Source organism: Pan paniscus, chromosome 16 (assembly GCF_029289425.2).
Source record: "Pan paniscus chromosome 16, NHGRI_mPanPan1-v2.0_pri, whole genome shotgun sequence".
NCBI lineage: Eukaryota > Metazoa > Chordata > Mammalia > Primates > Hominidae > Pan > Pan paniscus.
In genome coordinates this window covers 55,957,625-55,980,653 of record NC_073265.2, presented here as the reverse complement: position 1 = coordinate 55,980,653, position 23,029 = coordinate 55,957,625, and the positions used below count along the sequence as shown (strand labels likewise).

General features: G+C 50.5%; 1 protein-coding gene across 1 annotated transcript in view; it reads right to left on the bottom strand.

Moving 5' to 3' along the window:
• SMAD6 (SMAD family member 6) overlaps window positions 1-23,029 on the bottom strand; it is a 79,502-nt gene that overhangs the window by 53,351 nt on the left and 3,122 nt on the right. The window contains exons 2-3 of the mRNA XM_003828002.6: window positions 16,458-16,514; window positions 11,692-11,769 (exon numbers count right to left, since the gene is read on the bottom strand). Of these exons, the coding sequence (XP_003828050.2) occupies window positions 11,692-11,769; window positions 16,458-16,514 (135 nt within the window). The remainder of the gene's footprint in view (window positions 1-11,691; window positions 11,770-16,457; window positions 16,515-23,029) is intronic.

Here is a 23,029-nt window from a genome sequence, read left to right as displayed (position 1 = left end):
AGAAGTCAGGATAGAGCTGAGGTACACTTGGGGAGTGGGGAGTGGCTGAAAGGGGACATGAGAGGGGGCTTTTGAGGTCATGGTCTGTTGCTTCATCTGGGCTATAGTGACACAAGAAAGCTCACTTTGGCCAGGCGTGGTGTAGCTCACGCCAGTAATCCCAGCACTTTGGGAGGCCAAGGCGGGTGGATCACCTGAGTTCGGGAGTTTAAGACCAGCCTGACCAACATGGAGAAACCCCATCTCTACTAAAAATACAAAATTAGCTGGGCGTGGTGGTGCATGCCTGTAATCCCAGCTACTTGGGGAGGCTGAGGCAGGAGAATTGCTTGAACCCAGGAGGCGGAGGTTACTGTGAGCGGAGATCGCGCCATTGCACTCCAGCCTGGGCAACAAGAGCAACACTCTATCTCAGAAAAAAAAAAGAATGCTCACTTTGTGAAAATTGTTCACATGTGACATCTGCACTTTTCTGCATGTATTATGTGTTGGTAAAAAGTTTACATTAAACAAACAAAAAAACTCTACACTTTGGGGCCATATAAATCCATTCGCTAAGCCCACAGTCATCCGTGTATCAATTAAAAGGATTTCTGAGACGCCCATCCCTAACCTACCGGATAGAAGTCCAGCCCTCCCTGAAGTGGCATTCAAGGCCCTCTCCCTGTGGGCTTCATTCCTTACTGCCCTGCCAGAATCACTCCCCATTCCCAGAACAAGTGTCCTCACATCTTCCTGCCTTTGCCCAACAGTTTCCTAAGCTGGGATGCCCTTTCCCTGCTTAAGCCTGGTGAAACCTTGCACCTTCAAACCCAGCTCTGACCCCAGCCTCCCTGGCAGCCGCCCTGGCACACTACTTATTGGAGAAACAGCATTTATGGCTGGGCACAGTGGCTCAGGCCTGTAATCTCAGCATTTTGGGAGGCCAAGCCAGGCGGATCACTTGAGGCCAGGAGTTCGAGACCAGCCTGGCCAACATGGGAAACCCCATCTCTACTAAAAATACAAAAATTAGCCGGGCATGGTGGCGCACGCTTGTAGTCCCAGCTACTCGGGAGGCTGAGAGAGGAGAATCACTTGAACCTGGCAGGCAGAGGTTGCAGTGAGCCGAGATCATGCCACTGCACTCCAGCCTGGGTGACATGGTGAGTGAGACTCTGTCTTAAAAAAAAACAAGAAGAAAAAAGAGCCAGCACAGTTCACAAAAGACCAGGCTGTTTATCCCACGTATGCTTATGCCCAGAAGTAATCAGGCACCGGCCAGGGGCTCTGATACAGAAAGGACTCCTGCCTTGAGGGGGAGACAGTCTGGGGGCTCTGCGATCCTTCCAGGTCCATCTAGATTTGGGTTCTTAGCCCAGGCTGCGCATTAGAGTCACCTGGGGAATTAAAAAAAAAAAAAATCCCAATGCCCAGTCCAGCCCCAACCATTTTTGGAATGGGGTCTGAGCTTTTCCAAAACTCTTCACAGGATTGATGTGCAAAGAGGGTGGAGAACCAATGATTTGGACCAACTGACCCATTTATACATGAACAAGCCCAAGTGGAAGTAGTTTGAGGCCACCAAGAAACAGGGAACAGAGTCAGGACTAGGAGCTGGGCCTCCTGGCCCCCAGGTAGGGGTGGTGCTACCTTTAGACTCAGAGGAAACCTCTGAGCTCTCTCTGGCCTTCGCCCTGTGAGGGAGAATGCAGCTAAGACAGCTGGGCAGCCAGGTAGCAGGAGACAGGGTCTGCCTACTTAAGAGCCTGGGCCCTCTCTCCACCCTCCTCGGCTTCCCTCTCAGTCAAACAGCACAGGAAGCCCCAGAGATTTCATCACCTAGCCCCCCAACCCCAGTCAGAGTCTCCTTGGGCCTGAGACAGACAATCCCAGCTGAGAGAGTCTGGTGGTGTGGAGATGCCTTGGCCTCTCTGTGCAGTCTGTCCTGTTTTATTTTGAACCCTCAGAGGGAAGGGGCAGTGGACCCCTCTGTGAATCACAAACATAACCCCAACGCCTACTACACACCAGACTCTGCCCTCAGAGCCAAGTCCCCCAAGCCTCATTCCCAACATCTGCCCTCGGGGAGCAGCCTAGAGTCCTCACTTTGGAAACAGTGTCTCCTCCTCCCCAGTGATCCCAGGGTGGGGGGCAGGTGCAGGGAAGGGGCCTGGGAGTGACCCTGCACATCCCTCGGGCCCAGTAGCCTCCTCAGGGGCCAAACCTGAGGTCCAGAGTGGACGTGTGGTTTGCAGACCACACAGCCACTGGGTGGCAGGACCAGGGACATTTCCCCTGAATGTCATACATAAGGCAGTGGGCAGGAGGACTGAGGAAGGTGAGTGAAGGGGTGGCAGGTGGGGGAGAACCAGTCCTGGGACACTCGGAGGACACAGGCCCTGAGGGGCTAGCATGGCCACCTGTCTGCAGCGGTGCCTGCTGGGTGCCCCATTTCACCTCATTTCTCCAAGGAAGCTGGAGTCAGACAGCTGTACCCACTCCAACCCCTCTCCCAATGCTCCCCACTGACCACATCTGCCCAGCAAAGCCCCTCACCTTAGCTGTCTCCCATGGCTGCTGAGGAGCCAAATGGTGCCCTGCCCCTCCCAATTTCAGCCCATGTGACAGAGCTGGCCTCCCCTCCTTCTTCCCCACCTGGCATGGAAGGCCTCCCAGCCCAGCTTCTCCCTGCTCTGTCCAGCACTGGCACTACCCTGGACAACTCAAAGAGATCAAAATGACTTCCAGATCCCTATCTGTGAGCTCCCATCTCTCCTTTTAAAGATCAATTAAAGTCTTGGCAATGATTCACCTTGCAGTCTGGGATGGTGGCTTTGATGTCCACTCCAGACATGAGACCTCTGTTTTTCCAAATCTAGAAACTGCTACCAAATGGTGAGGGTAGGGTCCCTCCCTGGGGCCAGAGCAGCCCCTGCTTTGCAGAGATGCCAGCCCCGAGGTCTTACCCTTTCTGGCAGGGGGTGCCAGGTCCTGACTGGGGGGCATGGGGAAACCGGCCATGAATATCAGGAATTCCTTCCACAAAGGACAACTGGGAAAGCAATGCATCTCTGCTTCCCTTGGCAGCCAAGGGCCATGGAGGAAAAATGTTTAATATAAAAACATCTGACAAAGTGCCTTCAGGATATATTTTCTGCATCAAAGAAGTAGCTCTTGGCAACAGCCACTCTACCCTGACAAGGAAACTTTCGAGCGTAGTTCCCGATTGTTACAGATGCCCAGGGAAAGCATGCCAGTGGGGATAGGAGGAGGGGGACCCTAGAGCCCGGCAGGCAGATGGTTGTGATTAGGCTGGATGCAACCAAGTACATTTTCTGGAATTTAAGGTCTCCTCAGACAACCTGCCGGTTCCCCTGATGATGCAGGCCGCCAATGTATAGTGAGGGGTAGGGGCCATCTGCAGCCAGCCCTGGACAGGCACCCGACACCCTGCCTCGCCAGCAGCCTCCCCTCAGAAACCCACCCACCTGCCATCTCACTCGTCATTCATTTATCCACTCAGCAACCACCCAATGAGCAGAGCCACTGGGGGGCTCGGGGTGATCATTGTTCATGCTGAGTCTCAGGTACCCAGGGACACAGAAGCCCCAGAAGCTCAAGAACCATGTTTGTGTCCTGAATCTTCCAGGGCCAGCAAGGGCGCCTTATCAGGCACTGAGGAACCCAACAGACTGCCTGGGTTCCAATCCCAGCTCTATTGCTTTCTTGCTGGGTGACCTTGGGCAAGTTACTTAACCTCTCTGAGCCTGTTACTTCTTCCTTTAATTTGGCTAATAAAAGTGGCTACCTCAGAGTGGTTGGGAGTAGCCCATGAATAAATATATTTATGGCACTTAGAGAGTAACTGGCACAGGTACTCTGTGTTAGCTGTGATTATTAAATGTGTGTGATGATCTTTCTGTCTTTAAGGGCTCTCTCTGGATCTCTTTACCCCAGGCAAAAATTCATTCATTCATTTTCATTCATTCATTCATTCATTCATTCCACAATGACTCCCTGGCTGTGAGCTAGGCCCAGTATTAGAAGCCAGATGAGGTCCTTCAGGACCAAGTATATCCCAGGGTTCCCTGGTATCCATGACCATGATCAGCTGTTTCAGCTCATTCGTCTAGTGTTCAGGACAGCCTCTCTGGATTCATCTTTCCCCATTCCTCCATCTCTCGCTTATTTACTTTCTAGCCACAAACTCTTAGAACGTGTGGTATTAACTGCATGCCTCCTTGCTTTTGCACAAGCTGTTCCTCCTACTTGAAAGGTTATCTATAGCCTGTTGTCCTCTTGGTGAACTCTTAGTCACCCTACAAAACCCAACTCAGAATCACCTTCTCTGTGAAGGTGAATGCCCCCTGAATACTCCATCCCCACCCCAACAGAGTTCCCTGCTTTGAGCACATCTCTAGGGCAGCACTCAGCATGATCAGTCACCACTGTCTGTTTGCTGTCTGCCTCTCCTCTAGACCAGCAGCTCCTAGAGGGGAAGGTCCAGTCTTTCTCCATTTTCTATCATCTGCCACTGGCATGTAGTAGATTCTTTTTTCCCCCTTTTTATAATAAATTCTTCTTTGTTTTTAATTTTTTTTTTCTTATTTTTTTAGAGACAGGGTCTTGTTCTGTTGCTCAGGTTGGATCAGAGTGCAGCGGTGCGATCACAGCTCACTATAGCCTCCAACTCCTGAGCTCAAGTGATCCTCCTACCTCAGTGGCTGGGACTACAGGTGTGTGCCACCATGGCCAGCTAATTTTTAAATTTTTTTAAGAGGTAGGGGTTTTGCTATGTTGCCCCCAGCTGGTCTCAAACTCCCAGGCTCAAGCAATCCTCCTGCCTCAGCCTGGGATTACAGGCACAAGCCACCACACCCAGCTGCAGTAAGTTCTGAATAATAGATGTTCAATACATTGACTTGTCATTCAAAAGCCCACACTCAGGAAACACAATAGCCCTGAAGTCCTTTGTCTGAGGCCATGGGGAGTCTAAAAGCTCTGTTACCTCTGATGAGTCAGTTGCCCTCTCTGGACTTTGCAAGTATATCCCCACTGCAGCCCCCAAGCTTTAGTGCCTTGGGATGGAGGGGTGGAGGTCCAAGACACCGATCCCCTCCCTCTTCATGACTTTGTTCCATGCCACAGTTTTGCTTTTGGCCAACGACGGGAGAAGCTAAGATGCCCCAGGACAGAAGCCCTAGCTCTTTGACTACTCCCCACCCCAAGGCCTGGGAGCTGGTACTTACACAGCCTGGAACACATCAGCACCAAGGAGCCCCTGAGATCAGTGACCCAGTGGACCCAATATACAGCTGAGCAAACTGAGACTAGAGAGGTGAGGAATTTGCCTGAGGTCACATGGCAGGAAAAGGGCACAGCTGAGCCTAGAAACCACTCTGGCACACTGCCCACCATCCCGCATTGCTTCTTGGCAGACATAGGTTGGCTGGGCCCTCCTTCAGCTGCCTGTTCCCCCAGGACTGCTCTAGTCACCCCCATCACTCCTGCTGACCCCCCCTCACACCTCTACCCAGTCCAGGAAGAATGGGTCCTTCTGTGAGATACTCAGGAGGTGTTAGGAAGGGAAGGCATTTTTTTTTTCCTTTGGTTGGTCAAAGCTAAAAAGACACATGGCAAGGGATTGATGTGAGTAGTGAATACCATCCGTTTGGAACTGGAACTGAATGCTCCTTCTCCCCCACCCATTTCTGAGTTGGAAATGGCAGGGTGGTGCTGGCCAGAATTGGTATCAGTCTGGCAACCTGTCCACTGCCTCTAGGCTGGAGCCTGACCCCTGGGGATAGGCAGAGTGGGCATGGGTCATGCCTGAGGGCCACCTCTTAAACCCAAAGGGACCGGGCTAGGTTCAAGTCTGATTGTTTCAGGGCACCATTCACCCAGATGAAATGCCCTTCCTGCTCTCCAAAACTCAATGAAATGCTCTTTTCAGCTAAAACATATCCCCTGCCCTCCTGCTTTCCCTTTGAAACCACTCTGCATACAGCACCCCAGACCCACAGGCAATGAGCACTCTCATGTGACAGGCTGGAGCATCGTCATGTGATAGCAACTTTCCGCAGGCCCTGCCTATCGGTCAGGTGTGATCAGTCTGTGAAAATTCACGGAGCTGGCACTTATATGTCCACTCGGCATGTTTGGATAGAAGTTTTTTAAAAAAATCTTTCCCAGGTCCTGGTCTCTGCCCATCTTGTCTCCCACCAACATCTGGAGCTTTGCTTCCCAGTCCCTCGAAACTCCTTTGGTTTCTCAACATCAAGTTCTTTTCACACCTCCAGGTCTTTGCATCTGCTATACGTGGAATGCTCCAAATCCTGTCTTTCTGACTTCCATTCATTTTTTAAAAGACATCGCCTCTTCCAGGAAGCCTTCCCCAGCTACCTCCCTACCACGCCAAGAGTTGAGAGTTGATCACTAATCCCTTCTTCCTCTGGACCGCCTGTTATTGTTTGTGTCTTTACCTATCTGTGAATACCTTAAGGGCAGAAATAATGTAACTTTTATCTCTGTGCCCCTAGCCCTATGCACAGTGCCTGGAACACGTGATGGCCACACCCACCACATGCAGTGTGACAGGCCTTGGCTGACTCACAGGCATCATCTCATTTAACCCTCACCACTAGGGATATGTTGTTATTATCATCCCCATTTTACAAGTGAGAAAACTGAGGGACAAAGCAGCTGAGTGGCTCTCCCAAGGTCACACAACTAATGGATGGCCGACTCAGGGCTTGATCGCAGGGCCCACTGGTGCAGAGCCCATGCTCTTCAGCCCACCACAGCTATAGGGACTCAGAACACACTGAATGGACTGAACCACACACCCTGGAACACGGAACTCTTAGAGTCTGTTAGATGAGGGTGTTGGACGAGAACACACTTGGTCCCTGTAATCAAGAAAACAGCAGGAAATGACACCACACACACACACTCCTCTCCCAGCTTCAGTAGGCACTGACGATAACACCAGACAGCACCAACCCCAACGGACCCCGGAAATGGGCAAACGGCAGGCACAGTTGCTACCGAGTGGCAGGTAGGTAAGCAGTGTGGACCCACCTTGGGTTGCAACCCTAGGTGGGTCCACGCTGCTCTGCTTGCTGTATGGCTCTGAGTCAGTCTCCCAACCTCCCTGAGCCTCTGTTCCCAAACTCTGCCAACTTACACAACGCAACAATCTACAAAATGATCTGCGCCCTCAAGGAGCTTACAGTCTGGTTGGTGGAGGAAAGATACCCACATCCAGCTCAGCCCCCAACTCTCCATGTAGCCTACTGTTGCTCCCTTCCTCCCCCTGGCATCCTCCTTTCTAAACTGAAGGGCCTGCTCTCACTAACACAGCTCTAAAGAAACCCACATGCTGTGAGGACTGAGATACCAGGCACAGAGGGCCAAGGTTCCAGCAAGGACTGCACGATCCCAGTGATGGGCAGCTTAGACCATGCCTTACATATAGCTGGACAGTGACTGCCCAGCTCCCACCCTGAGGGCCCTGCCCAGTGTTCCATAACAAGCGTCCCCGTCCCCATCCCCTTCCCCGCGCTAGACCCTGGCAGGGGTAAAGTATCTCATTTAACCCTCACCATTAAGGATATGTTGTTATTATCATCCTCATTTTACAAGTGAGAAAACGGAGGGACAGGGTGCTTAATAAAGCACTTGAATGGTTATCTTACAGGCACTAGAATAAGACAGCAGAGGGGAGCCACTGGTCCTAAAGAAGCTTGCCCAGTGTGCCGCCTCCAGCCCCACAGCATGGAGTCAGGCAGGCCCGGGTGCTTAAGCAGCCCTGCCACTTCAGGCTCCCGCTAAGTGACTCAGAGCTCACCCAGCCCGGCCTGGCCAGGGCTCCTTCCCTCACCCAGGGCTTAAAGCTCCTTATGACATGTTCATTGTTTTTCTAGGCTGGAGTCAGAGATGCTGAGAGAACCCTGCCCTCTGCCACCAGCCTTTCTCGGAACTGCCATTTCTTCATCCTGCAATTCTGAGAATTATGGCATGTTCTACTTTAAAGTTGAAAAAAAAAAAAAGTTTGCCTACCAGCCACTCACACCTTAGTATGAATTTATTTAACTAGCTTCTCTTCCTTTCCTCCCCAAACTAAACTGAAATCAAGCAAATGGAAGAGGAAAGGAAATACAGCAGAGAAGAGGACAGCCTGACAGGGGCCTTGGACAGTCAGGTGACAGCACCCCAGGCCCTGAATTAGGCAAGGAAACCGGAGTGCTGAAGTTCTGAAGGTACCCCGAAAGTTCTAGGCTTTCCATTCTTCCCAAATCCCATCAAAGACTCCAGGTGTAAGGTCTCCAGATTTGGTTAAAGCTCTGCATTCTAGCCTGCCTCCACCACCCCCCTCCCCAGTGACCTTGGTGAAGCCACTTGCCCCCTCTACACTGTTTAGTGGGAATCACGTATCCAAATTGGGAGCTAATGTAGAGATCAAATGAAGGTTTTCCATCAACTACTCAGCAGAGAGCTGAAGCAAGTGCGTCTCCTTTCCTGCGGCCCCTCGCCCTGTCATGCCTCCTTGCCTGCCTGGGCCTGGGACTATGCCTCAAGAGGCCCATCCTTCCCCCAAGTGGCCTCAACAACAGGTGCTGGGATTGTCATTGTGCGAGACAAACTAGGGCAGTCTCCATCCTGGGGCTGCAGACACCCTGTTTGGGGATGACGTACATCCCAGGACACTGAGGGTAACAAGGCTCTCGGGATCGGCAGACCCCCAGAACTCCGGGAGATGGAAGGCCAGGCCAGCAAGTGGTGTGATCTCTGGGTGGTCCCCAAGGTTTGTCCAGTAGTGGCCTGGAAGGGCATGGAGCCGCCCTGCACCCTTGCTAGCCCCTCATTCCCTTCCCCGGTACTTAAATCAGGACAGGTGCCCACCAGGCTCCTTTTGATCATTTTACTTTGCTCCTGCCAGGGTCTGGCTTGGGGAAGGGAACAGGGATGCTTGTTGTAGAACACTGGGCAGGGCCCTCAGGGTGTGAGCTAGGCAGTCACACTGTCCAGGCTCATGTTCCAAGCCTTCCACTTACATTATGGGCAGTTGGCCCAGCAATGAGCCTCAGTTTCCTCCTCTATGAAATGGGAAGAATCACACCTGTCTCACAGGGTTGTAGTAAGGAGTCAATGAAATGGAGAATGCTGGCGCTTAGCAAAGTGCCTGACATGTAGTGAGTGTCGATAAATGTCAACTGCTGTCATCATCAGCACCATCATCATTATTTGTCCTTAGACATCAAATGCCCCGGCCTGGCCCAACACATTGTGCCCACCTCTGCCCCTCACCTTTCTGACTTCACCTCCGGTCCTGCCCTCCCACACAACCTTGCATTCCATCTTGCAGAATGACTCGTGCCTTCACCATCCACCAAGACCTGTCACCCCCTAGGCCATTTCCCTCCCTGAATATGTCCTTCAGTGTGACAGCCAGCACAGCCCCATGTCTTTGGGCTCCCAGTAGGCAGGCGGGCAGCTTAACCCACAGGACCTCAGATCCCTACAGCACAGAGCAAGCTGGAAAAGCTAACAGTGGGCCCTCAGGGGGGAACATTCCACGCATGGCATCCCTGGAAGGGACCAGGATGACACAAAGGGAAACATTCCATTCACCTACTGAGGCCACCCAGAACTCACACCAAAGTCCTTCAAGACCTCACTCAATGTCCTTGGCATAGGAAATCCCCAATTTCCTCCCCAGATCCTTCCGCTCCTTAGAATTCTAAAGCATTGGACACATTTTCCAACGCAGTCCTTTTGCACAGTCATGAGTAGCAGGGACCTTCTCACCACCCAGTACCAAAGACTGCTCTGGGATATCCGGGTGGAAATCTCAGACACAGGCCCAGTGAGGCCCAAAGGCAACAAAACTAATGGCCTTGGGGTCTCCTGAGACTTCCCAGCCTCTGGATTGAGGGAGAGGCCTCCTGACAGTGCTTGGGGGTCTGGTCCTTTCAGCCTGAGCCACACCAGGCCCCCTCTGGAATGGCTGGGATCAAATGAGATTACATCTGCAAACACCTTAAAACTGTAAGGTATGCACATGCACAGACACACACACACACACACACACACACACGGACTTTCCATCATTAACAATAGGGAGAAAGAGGATGCCAAAAAATTACCCATCTGTCCAGACAACCAACGCCAATGGAATCCATCTGAGGGCTGGCAGTGACACAAAATCGTAAATTCAGAAATACTTTTAAGCCCCTTGCTTCAAAATTATATGTGGCTTTCACTCGTGTAGGTGCAGAGGAAAAAAGAAAGGATTGAAATTTTAACTTGTGTTCATCTGGTTGGGCCTTTGAGGGAAAGAAATTATTAGAGAAGGAAGTACCCTAATGAAGGGAGCCACCAAAGACCAGAAGGCACTCAGGAATAGGACCCAGAAGACCTGGACCCCAGGACCACCGCAGCCCAGGACCAGGTTGCCCATTGTGGGACCCTGTATGGCAAGTCACATTCCTGCTTCCACTTCTAGCCTCCCCATCTCTGCAACAGCCATACTCTTGTAAGCTCCCATGCCTTGGTGAGAAGGGAATGGATGGGCGAAGGCTCTGGGCTGGGGAAATGGCCAGGCAGCCGTGAGCAGCCAGTGCTGCATTATCCTTAGAGTTGCAGAGAGACTACATCAAGAATGACAGGACTTTAGGGGAAATACATTTATTGAAGGTACATTTGGCCCTTGCAGAAAAGTGGGGGACAAAACAGTGATGAAGAGCACAAACCCTGGAGACAAACAGCCCATGGCTGTTCCAAGACAATGCACATAAAGCGGCCAAGTGGAGTGCCGGCCATAGCATACACTCAATAAATGGCTATGATTTTGGCGACTGCTACCATGGCATGGATGTGGGGTGAGGGAAGAATGTCTCAGATGGAGACACACAGCCATTCAGACATGCCCACTAGGTATGCAGCCCCAGCCTGAGGGGCTGTCAGTCCCAGCCAGCATGCCACCAGGCCACCATGCCACCAGCCATGCTCCCAAAGGGCCCCACAGACCTTGGTCCTGGCCCTTGATGTCCCCAGTCCAACACCAACCTCTCATTTCTCAAGGAAAGTTTGATTCAGGTATTCCTCCAGATGTAGGGGTCCCTATGACCAGCTTCTAACTGCAGGGGACAGAGGACTCCAAACCACGGTTCCCTCGGCTTCCTATCCCAGCATCTGCTGCTCAGGGAGAGACACAGAAACCACTGGCTTTGCCAAACTCCTCACTTGCCAGATCCTCCCTGCAAGCATTCAACCGGCTCCAATTCCCCCAATCTTCTGACCCTTCACATTGGTCCCTCCCCTGGAGTGAGGACAGGAGGAAGACAAATGTATACCACATCCACTTTGCTGCCTCTCGCAGCTGGGGGAAGAGGATCTCTTTCTAAACATGAGAGGGAGAGCTGTGCTGAGCTTTTATCATTTCCAAGCGAGACAAGAGAGAGACAACTGGTTAAAACGTGGTAGACAGGTGCTTTAAAAGTTATCTTCAGGTTTCACTCATACAGACTGTTCTTAACCCCAAAAACACCAGCGACTGAAACACTGGCAACCTTCCCATCCAAGGATTGGAGGAAAAGGGAAACAAAAGAAGAGGGGAAGTCAAAAAGTCTTCCACCAAGCCCCCTCCGCAGCTGTCCCCTTCGATAAATTTCAACACAACAGCAATGCACAAGAAAAAATGCTGACCTGAGAATTCACCCGGAGCAGTGATGAGGGAGTTGGTAGCCTCCGTTTCAGTGTAAGACAATGTGGAATCGGACAGATCTGTGGGAGGAAAGAAAAAGAGAACTTAGTTGGCCGTGGGGCAGCGCTCACTTTTTTCTTCTTTCTCATGCATCTGTGTACATGTGCATGTGTGTGGATGTGTGTGCTTGCAAAGGGCAGCATGTCCCTCCCAACTTTCTGATGTCACCCTGTAACCCCATCTCAGGATCACCCCAGACCAGACCAGCCAGCCCAGGAACTCTTCTGGAAAGTGCTGACTGTGGTGAAGCTGGTACCTGAAAACGCTGCAATTGCCCTGACCACAGAAATAACCCAAGTTCAGGGGACCGAGCAAGTAGCAACTTGGAGCCTCCGTGGGTAAGGTTAAATTAAGCCCCTAAACAATTCATAGTTGCTGTACTTAATTACAACCATTAAAATTCTTGAAGTTGTTCCTTCTTGCTTCCTTCCTTCCTTTCTTCCTTCCTTCCTTCCTCCCTCCCGCTAGAGCTGGGGAAACTGTTTTAACAAGTCACCAGCCGTCCTCACTCTGTCCCGCTTACACCCCTCTAATTAAGGGCTCAAGCATTTGCTCCCAGATTAACTTTGTTTTTTCTCTCCCCTCCCCCACTCCCTAACATCCAAACCTGCTCACAAGAGCAACTTTTAATGCCTGGACTTTTTTTTTTAAGGCGTTCTTTTTTTTTTTTTTTTAAGTAGTTTTAAGTACTTCATATGTACATTACTGGTTTTCTTCTGTCTGCCAAGCAGTTAGATGAGAAAGAGAAATTCTTTTGCACATTTTCTATAGAACACTGAGCTGCTAGTTTGACAAGCCGATGCCTTTTGGGACAGGCCGACTTGGAAAATTTTTCCTGGGCCTGTGCCTCTGCTACCAGCAATGGGTGTTGTCCCCGTTAAGGGACAGGCCTGTCCAGGAGTTGGAAGGCCTGCAGCACACACATCTTCTCACCTGGCACAATCCAGGACTGGCTCGGGTGGCCCCACCTGGCCCCAGCCGGCCCAGCACAGCTACTCCAGGCAAAGGATTCCTGGGATAAAACCGTTTGCCCAGGCCCTCACTAGCCAGAATTCCATTTGATCCTGCAGGAACTTTTTTTCCTTTTACCACATGGCTTGGGGAGCAGGAAGATAAAACATTAACCAATTTGGCCTTTTTTTTTTTTTTCCTCTCTCGTTTTCCACTTGCCAGATGCTGACTGGGTGTTCTAGGTTTTATTTTGTTTTTTGGTCTCATGTGATCACAGAGGCTTAGAAGTGAACTGGCTTTTTGTTTATGAAAAAGCAACAATACAAGGAAGAGAAAATAATACCAAAAAATAACGCGGGACTATTTATCAGGGAATGAAAAAGTTATCTGCTGGAAAAATATGTTAGGAGAAAAATAAGTACACACAGAAAAATCTTTAAAAAAAAAAAAAAAAAGCTCAGTGCTCAAGTGGGAAGTTCTTAAAAGGGTTTTGCTTTTAATACCTAATGTTCCCAAAGTGCTCAGTGCCCAGAGCCCTGCTGCCACTTCTCATCTGAAGTAGCAACATCACAAACCGAGTCCTATTTCTTAGTGAACTGCCTTACAGCCAACACAGACAGCATTGTGAGGTTTCCAGAAGAGTGGAAACGACAAGCGGTTTCCACCTTTCACAGCTAGTAAGTCCCTATCACGCCCTTGCCAAACCCTCACATCTAGTGTTTCTAGTGAGGCCCTGGACAGTGTCTCAATGGCTGCTGTGCAAAAGAATGTTCCCAGCCTCCATCACTGCTCAAGCCTCAAGGAGGAAGAACTCCATCTGCACGTTGGAGCTCCAGGTTCAGGTCCCGCCTCCACTATGAGTCAAGCAACATCAGGGCTCACCAGCTTTTTCTATAAAGGGCCAGAGGTTAATATTTTCAGCTTTGTGAACTATACGGCCTCTGCTGCAACTACTCAACTCTGCCTCAGCCATGGACAAAATGGAAATGGACAAGCCTGGCTGTGTTCCAGTAAAACTCCACTTCCGGACACCAAAATCTGAATTTCACGTAATTTTCAGGTGTCACACAATATTATGCTTCTTTGGATTTTTTTTTAACCACTTCAAAAATAAAGGCCATTCGTAGCTTGCAAACCATATAAAAACAGGTGGTGGGCTGAGCTATTTGACCACCGGCAAGTGTCACTTCCTCTTTCTGGGCCTCAGTCATCTCATTTGTAAAACCATGGGGACAACTGTTGGTTTCCACATGGGCACTCTGCAGGGCTGGGCAGTGTCCTGATTTTTGCTGCTTTATCACAGGCTAACTGACAAAACCTCAGGGCAATGATCCTTGACATTCAAACTGAGGTGCTAAGAACTTTCACTACGAACTTTTGAGGGTTTTTTTCTCTAATGGAACTAGGGGTCCTACAAGCAACTAGTGCAATTATGCTGACTTAGGAAATGCTGAGACAGGCCTCCGAGGGAAGGACAGTGAGCCACCCACCTGAGTGGGGGCTGCTCTGAGTTTGTACCTCAACCCTGCAGCTCATTAGCTGGGAAGCTCCTCGCCCTCACTCAGTTTGATTCTTCATCTCTTAAGTGACAAGCTTCCACCACATGATCTCTCCAGTTTCCGAGAGAACTAAGGCTCCCCCATTCATGGGACAATCCTACTTCTGGAACAACAATAGGGTGGCCACCATGGTTTGGTGGCTGACTCCCACACCCTCGTGGAACAGCCTCTGCCCACCCAGCCTGAGAAGGTCACACTCCTGAAGGGACCTGGTGGGCACTTCTGACTTCACAGCAGGTGAGGGGTCAGGAATGAAAACTGGGGTGGATATGCCTGAGTGTCTACGACACTAAGAAGTGACTTCTCCAGCCAGGCGCAGTGGCTCACGCCTGTAATCCCAGCACTTTGGGAGGCCAAGGCGGGCAGATCACAAGGTCAGGAGATCGAGACCAGCCTGGCCAATATGGTAAAACTCCATCTCTACTAAAAATACAAAAATTAGCCAGGCGTGGTGGCGCGTGCCTGCAGTCCCAGCTACTTGGGAGGCTGAGGCAGAAGAATCGCTTGAACCCGGGATGCGGAGGTTGCAGTGGGCCGAATTCACGCCATTGCACTCCAGCCTGGGTGACAGAGCGAGACTCCATCTCAAACAAAGAAAAAAAGAAGTGACCTCCCAGATGATGCTGACACACACTACTGGGAGGAGGCCTTTACCAAAAACCAAACAAAACCCACTTTTTGTGGTCACTTGGTGGAATGTTGCAGCATCGTTGCCACGCCATCTGACTTTTAAAGCTTGAGTCCCACGGGAACTGCTTGGGTCACAAAGTTGCTCTCCTGGTACTGTCAGGGCCAAACTAACTTGTGCCACAATCAGGATCCCACAGATTCCATCACTTCTCTGCCTTAGAACCCATGCTCTGAAACCCCACTAGAGGAAACAGAGATCCAAGCAATCTCCACTTTTATTTTGTTTTAGAGATGGGGTCTTGTTCTGTCCCCCAGACTGGAGTGTAGTGGCACAATCATACCTCACTGCAGCCTCTAACTCCTGGGCTTAAGGGATCCTCCCACCTCAGCCTCCTAAGTAGCTAGGATTACAGGCCTGAGCCACCACACCCAGCTAATTTTCATATTTTTTATAGAGATGGGGTCTTGCTATGTTGCCCAGGCTGGTCTGGAACTTCTGGCTTCAAGCAATCCTCCCACCTTAGCCTCCTAAAATGCTGGGATTATAGGCATGAGCCATCGTTCCCAACCACAACCTCTACTCCTTTTTTTTTTTTTTTTTTTTGAGACAGAATTTCACTCACTCTGTCGCCCAGGCTGGAGTGCAGTGGCGTGACCTCAGCTCACTGCAACCTCCCAGGTTCAAGCAATTCTCCTGCCTCAGCCTCCTGAGTAGCTGGAATTATAGCTACTCGGGAGCATGTGCACCACAACACCCGGCTAATTTTTGTATTTTTAGTAGAGACAGGGTTTCACCATGTTGGCTAGGCTGATCTCAACCTCCTAACCTCAAGTGATCTGCCCTTCTTGGCCTCCCAAAGTGCTGGGATTACAGGCGTGAGCCAACAATCTCTACTTTTGAAACCACTTATATCTACCCCAGAATATGGGCTCATCATCTAGGCTCAAGGTTTTACAGAAAACATGTTCTGCCTCTGAATGGGAGTTGTCTAAAATTACCAACTCCACTAAGCTCACCTAGGGGACAGTCCATGCCAGGGGCTTTGTGTACCGATATACATTCCTTTTTAACACTCCAATTGTTGTTTCTGCTCAAGTGAACATCTTGGCTTAAAAAGGGGGAAAATGTACAGCTCCTCTCAACAAAGACTTCATGCCCAACCTATTTGTCATACTACTAATTAATACAATCTAAAGGAGAATAACCCAAGGCTGGGGGGCCCAAGAGAGAGGAAAGAGACACAGAAATGCCAACCCACCTCCGGTGAGATGCGTAAGTCAAAACCCATTCATCTTCGACAGGCCCATGTTTAAAAAGGTCACAGAGAGGTTAATGATGAGCCATGGAATTTCAAGATGTAAATAGCCTGCTGCAGAAGCTGGGTCTGCTTTGGCCCAACTGTGGGAGTGTTTGTACAATTTCACCCCATTTCACAGCAACCAGTCCGGCTTTCACCCCTCCCCTCCAGCCCTCCAGCCCTCCAGCCCTGAGGCTGGACAGACACTGGGCTGAAGAGGACCCAGTTCGGGACACACCTCTGCAAGGGTAGGAAGGAGGGCACACTTACCCAGTGGCTTGTACTCGTCACGAGGAGACAGCCGAGAGTAGGGAGGTGGCGGAGATTCTGGAAGACAGGAGACAGCATGTCACTGCCAGGGTGGGGGAGCTCACACCTCAGGTTCTACATGCTTTTAATTACTGGTTTCCCAAATAATAAACTGAGCCTCCAGGAAGCCCTCCCTTTGTCCCACCTCCTCTGCTGCCCAAATCCCCTCAACAGTTAAAGCCACAGGCTTGGGGCACAGACAGATATGGGCTCAATCCCAGCTCTGCCACCTTTGGCTGTGTGACCTCAAGCAACTTACTTCACCTCTCTGAGCCTGTTTCCTCAGCTCTAAAATGAGGATAATAATCATCTAGACCTCCCAGGTTTGCTGGGATAATGTATGTAAAATGCTTAGTGCAGCTCTTGGCACTGTCCAAAAACACCTCCATAAACAGTAACTGTTACTACTTTAACAAGAGAAACGTGAGTGCAGGGAAAGTCAGAGCCAGGGTTGCTGGATAAAATACCGGATGCTCAGTTACATTTGAGTTTTGGATAAAGATGGCATCATTTTGTAGTGTAAGTGTGTCCCTTTCAATATTGGGGGTGTACTTATACTAAAATATGGTGTGTTGTTTATCTGATACTCGAATTTAACTGGGCATCCTGCATTTTATTTGCTAAATTTGGCAAGCCTAGTGTGAGTGCAAAGGCCCAGACACAGAAACTCGTGTCCAAACAAGCTGCATTAGAGCTAGCATTCCTAGGTGCAGGGGAGGACAGTAGAAAGGGTTAGGACCCAAAAGGCCAAACCCAGCTATCTCAATAGGAGGCCTTAAGCCAGTCACTTCCAGCTGTTGGCCTCAGTCTCCCCTTTTGTAAAGGACAGGGGTGGAACACAAGCTCTCTACAGCTCAGATGCTATGATTCCTTATTGTCTATGATATTTTTCTTTGGGTTTCCTTTCATTTGCCTAAAATACTTCTCCTTAAAAACATATACTTTGCCTTCAGAAGAATTCCTTAGCTTCTTGCTTTATGGGAAGTAACAATTTGCTAAACTAAGTAACAATTTGCATGAATGAAATGACCCTTCATTTTCAGTAAATGAAACTAAACACAATCAAATCGCAAACTAAAACAAACTCTCAGTGGTAATAAAGTGGTAATAACTATTATTAGGCGGGTATCAGTAATGACACAAGGGGTAATAAGTGTTTTTCACAATTGTAATAAGCCACAATTAGTTACAGGAGCATTTGTTTTGCTCCATACACCCAATGAGGCCTCACCTCTTCCCCACCCCGGCTTTTCCAGCTCAAAGTTACTTCCAACAAAGTCAAAGCTCTGAGGTTTAGAAACAGAGACTTTCTGTGGACAGAAATTAGGGACAAGGAAAAGTGAATCACAGAGTAGCCACTGAGAGACGTGAACATTTGCTCGGTGTCTACCTTGTGTCTCACTCCATGCCAATCACTTTCAATTTTACTATTTTAGACCTCAGGTACAGAGTAGTTAATTATGCTCATCAGGCACCTATTTTTATTTAATCCTTTCTCAAAATACAAAAAATAAATGAGATGACATTATTATCCCCATCTCACAGATGAGAAAACTGACTTGCGCATGTTCCCTGAGCCAGTCATGGTGGAGCTGGGATTCCAGTCCAGGCCTGACTCTGCTCTGCCACCCAATGAGGTGGAATCAAGAGATGCCCTGTCTTACACCCCTTCATCCCCGCTGGGTCTGGGACACCACCTGCACAGAACGCGCTCACTAAATGTGGACACAGACAACTGGGATGAGGATAAAGGTAAAGTTGAATGCATCTGTGGCCAAAGATGTGCAGAAAGAGGATCTAGGGGGCTCTCAGGCCTAGAGGCCAGCCTTGAGTGAGGACCAGCCTCTCAGGATAAGAGGCAGGGCATAGGAAGGGCTGGAGTTCCACAGGAAAAGAGAATTGAGGCCAGTGTTTCCACTGTACAGAGAAGGAGACTGTGGCCTGGTGAGTGGAAGTGACTCCCTCAGGAGCTAGGTATGGAGCCAGAACCAAAGCCAGGTCTCTGACCTCCATGCCCTTTCCACTACCCTCATGAACTTATCAGAAAGCCTGCAATTCCTTAGGGTTACTTTTGCAAAAATCTGACTGGCTGAGGTCTAGGCCACACATGGCATGGAGCTCTGAACATCTGCCCCCAAGATTTGTCCCCAAAGGTGAATCTTGACAACTATGGGCAGTAGTGGCTGGCGTCAAGCCTCTGTAACCAATGCCAGCATCTCTTCCAGGGGCTGCTTACCTGGGACTCAAAAGGTGGAAGGCAGGAAAGGCTCATGAAGTCCCACCTGGAAGAGCTATCTGGGCCTTGAGTTGTGACACCTGCTACCCATGGCCATAGCTGAGTTGGGAGTTCCAATGTTGTGAGATAGAAAGAAAATCTATGAACCTGAACCATGAGACATGCCAGCTGGTGGAGCACTACAAACTGTTCAGGAGGGACCTCACCAGGCTCCCATTAGCTCTGGCAAAATAGTATGCACACAACTGTTTAACAACTGCAGGGACTGAAAGCTAATCACTAGATTCCATTGTAGGCAACTAAAAAAGTATGAAGGCTTTAGACTCCACCCCACAACACAAGGATTTAGAGTGTCAAAGACAGAAGAGGCCTTGGGGTTCACCCAACTCAATTCCTTCTTTTCACTGATATGAAACTAAGGTCCCACTTGCTGAAGGACCTGTCCAAGGCCACACATGAAGGTAGCTGCAGGTGTTATAGGGGAGGCCAGTTACGGACCAATATCAGGTAACCCTTTCCAAAAATTGAGATATAATTCACATACCCTAAGATTCACCCTTTTTAAAAATATACCATTCAGTGGTTTTTTAGTATATTCACAGCGTTGTGCAACCATCAACCACCATCTAAACACAGGACATTTTTTTCATCACAAAAAGAAACACCATCCCCATTGGCAGTCACTTCCTAGACCCCAACCCCAAAACCCTGGGCAACCACTAACTTACTTTGTGTCTCTATGGGTTTGCCCATTCTGGACATTTCATTTCATACAATATATGGCCTTTTGTGGCTGGCTTCTTCTTTCATGTGGCACAAAGTCATCGAAGTTCATCCATGTTGTAGCACGTTTCGGTGCTGGACTTCGTTCTTTTTCATGGGTGAATGATATTCCATTCTTCGGACGTACCATATTTCATTTATCCATTTATCAGCTAATGGACATTTGGGTTGCTTCCTCTCTTTGGCTGTTATGAATAATGTGCTATCAACACTACTGGGTAACAATCAGCCGCCACTCCCACATGGCTGCGCCCTGTGGATCTGGACTGGTGGAGCCCCAGGGCATTACCTCAGGTGGGCAACGTGGGCACTCAGGTGGGACACTTGGTGGGTGAGACCAAAGGTCAGAAAAGAAACTGTGAGCTGCCACCAGGCCCTCTGTCCACTCCCCTCTTAGAAGTTGTCTTAGTACTTTTAAAAGTTTTATTGATTTTAAAATAATAACCAATATGCTCTAAACTTTAACAGGAAAACTTTTAGAGCACTGCAGGCCCCTCTGAAAGAAGTGGACCTGGTAGGGAGAGAAAGAAAAGAGAGGGAGACAGAAAGACATCAGAAACTCCAACCCCCTTGGACATCCAGCCTGAGGCATCAACTTCAGGAATCTCCTCCAACTTCCTGCAGAAGCAAGAGCAGTCAGCCAGGGGCCAGTGCACCAGAAGGTTCAGCTCAGCCCAGGCATGCCTCTGGTTAGCCCCCAGGGGGTACTTAGCCTTTTGGGATCTAGACCTAAATTCTAAAGCCAGGAAAGAGTTCACAGCCTCTCCCAGTGCCTGGCAAAGTTTCAGTTTGGGACATTACCTTACAACCCCATCTTTCCAGCTCAGCATCTTGCTTAGGAAAAGATCCACATGCCTCCCGGGTTGCCAAGTTTCCCCCCTCCCAAAGAGGGGCTGTGGATGGGGAGGGGGCCTCCTGAGTGCCCGTCCTTCCTGCCCCCAGAACCTGAAGACTCAACCCTAAGCCCCATGATGGGAGACGCAGAAAAGGAGCTCCTGGCACTTTAAGGCCGGCTGAGCCTAATTGCCCAGATTCCCCTGGCAGCCAGATAAACAGCGCGGCCGGCTGGCGCCAGCAAGAGGCAAACTGCACATTATCACCCCTTCCTCACCTCCAGGAGGAGCTAGGAGGAGCAGACAAGCAGGGCTAAGGGCCGCTGAGCCGGGCAGGGCGGGGGCTTGGAAGCCCAACTTGAAATTGATCTCATTTCAAAGGGATAATGCCAGGCCAAATAAAAGGAAAACTTTCTAGCCCATTCTAATTCCTATAGTCCTGGCCTGGGAACCCTGTGTTTTCCTAGGCGGCCTCCTCCAGTCGTTTAGAAGTTCTCTCTCTCGCTCCGTCTCTCTTCCCCGGGCGCAATTTGGATAATAGTAATTTACTGAATATAATTACAGAAAAAAAAAGTGGGGAAGCAAAGAGCAGGAGATTTATTCCGAAGTTAATGGATACTTTCAGGAGAAAGGAGCTCTATAAACACAGGTTAGAGCTGTGATTAAAGTATTTCTCCACATTTCCGTCCACATAGGCACCCACCGAGCTCAGCGAACTGGCTTTTCCTGGGACAGAAAGACACCCAAGGGGGAGGCAGAGTTGGGCCTGACTCCCACGGGCTGGGAGGCCAGGAGGCCCCTAGCCCATGCCCAGCAGAGGTGGGTCCCCTCCTGAGGACCCCAGTTTCCGAGACAAGCCTGGGGCAGAGTGGGGGAGGGGACGGAGGCCTGTGTGGCCTGGAATCTGCACATCAGCCCTCAGAGATTCCCTCCAACCCTTTGCTTTAGATATAGGAAAAGAAGCCCAAAGAGGAAACTAGCCCCAAGGCCACAACTCAAGTTGATGGAGAGTGGGCTCTGAACAGCAGGGGTCCGCACTGCCCAGGAAGGGGTCTTCTGTCACCGGGGCTCCCTGCGGTGGTCGGTGAAGGTGCGGAGGTGACTGCTGCCAGGTGGGAGTCCCTCAGTGCCGGTGTTCCAGTGTACTTTGCTCGCTAGCGGTGTGCCTGCGCTGTGTGTGCGCGCATCTGTCTGCCCGGTGCCCCGGCCCTCCTCCCAGAGCCCTGGAAGGCGCAGTCTCCTTATCAGGACGCGCACCGCTGAGCCCCAGCTATGCGCCCGCCCAGTTACGGGAGCCAGGCTGACGGCCAAGCGGTGGAGGCGGGTGGGCAGCCCAGGGCTCCCCCAGCTCTCAGGCCAGGGGCAAGAGGGTCAGCCTGGCACATACTGGAAACTCTTCCCAGACCATCGGTCCTCCCAGCTGTCCCCAGGGTGGCTGAATGGGGGCCCCACAGGCTAGCAGCTAGCAAAGAAACGGGAGGAGACTTGGGGTGCTGCAGCCCTGACAACAGCGCCTCCTTCTGGGAGGAGGAGAATCAAGTCCCAAGGCTTAGTCCACATTTAGATGGGGAGAATATTCCTAGAGCCACCCCCACTGACCAGCACGGTGGCTGAGAGGGGAGGTAACTCATCCAAAGTCAAGCTGCACGTTACTAGCTGGGCAGAGCCTAGGACCAGGTCCATGGTCAAGAACCGTTCTACTGCAGCTTGCCAGGTATCTCTTGACCTGTACCTCTCCAAACCCACCAAATGCAAACCAACACCCAAGCCAACTCCTAGTCCCAGGAGTAGTAGCAGGAGTGGTCCTGTCCATCGTCTCCAACTTTTTCACTCCTCCCCTCCCTGCCCAACCACCTGAACGTGCCTGGCACCTTGACTCTGAGCTGGCTGGCTCCCTCTCCTCTGACCCGGCTGGCTCCCTCTCCTCTGACCCGGCTGGCTCCCTCTCCTCTGACCCATCCTCCAAGGTCCTGCTCCAGGTTGGAGCTGCGGAGCTCCTGCATGCCATCCTATTACATACACACCCACAGCTTTCTGGTAGTTCACACCCAGTGACCTGGCCCTGCACACTTCCCTTCTTCCCCCATCTCTCCCCCATAAATCCCTCGTGGGATTATGTTTCTTGAGGGCACAGATCCTACTCATATTTCCACTCTGTTAGCCACAGCACCCAGCACAGTGCCTGGCCCAAAGTAATTGCTCAACAAACATTTGCTGCACACTGAAGTGGCGAAAGAGAATACACCTGCCAGGGGCTTCTACAAGAGTGGAAGGGTCCTACTTTAAAAAAAAAAAAAATCACCAGGAACAAGACAACCAAAAATACGGGTCTCCTTCCCCAGAGGCAGGGAGGAGTCATAGTTGGCAGAGGGGAGAAAGTCACTTCCAGGGAAAGCTGTCAGTAAGGGCAAAAGAGTACATAGAAAGCCTGGCATGAGCCACAGATCAGGGGCTGCTCATAGCTCCTAAATTGGGACTGGAGTGACCATGAGGGGAGTAGGGTGCCTCATCAACACTGCCCCTCCCCACCCACCCCCATCAATGCCCTCTATGCAGGAATCATCACTGAGGGGAAACTTCCTTTCCTCTCCAGACACTACTACTCCACACGCAAACAAAACACCTAAGACAAATGCACCGTCCTAGACCCACTTTCCCCTTCCACACACAGAGTCAGGAGA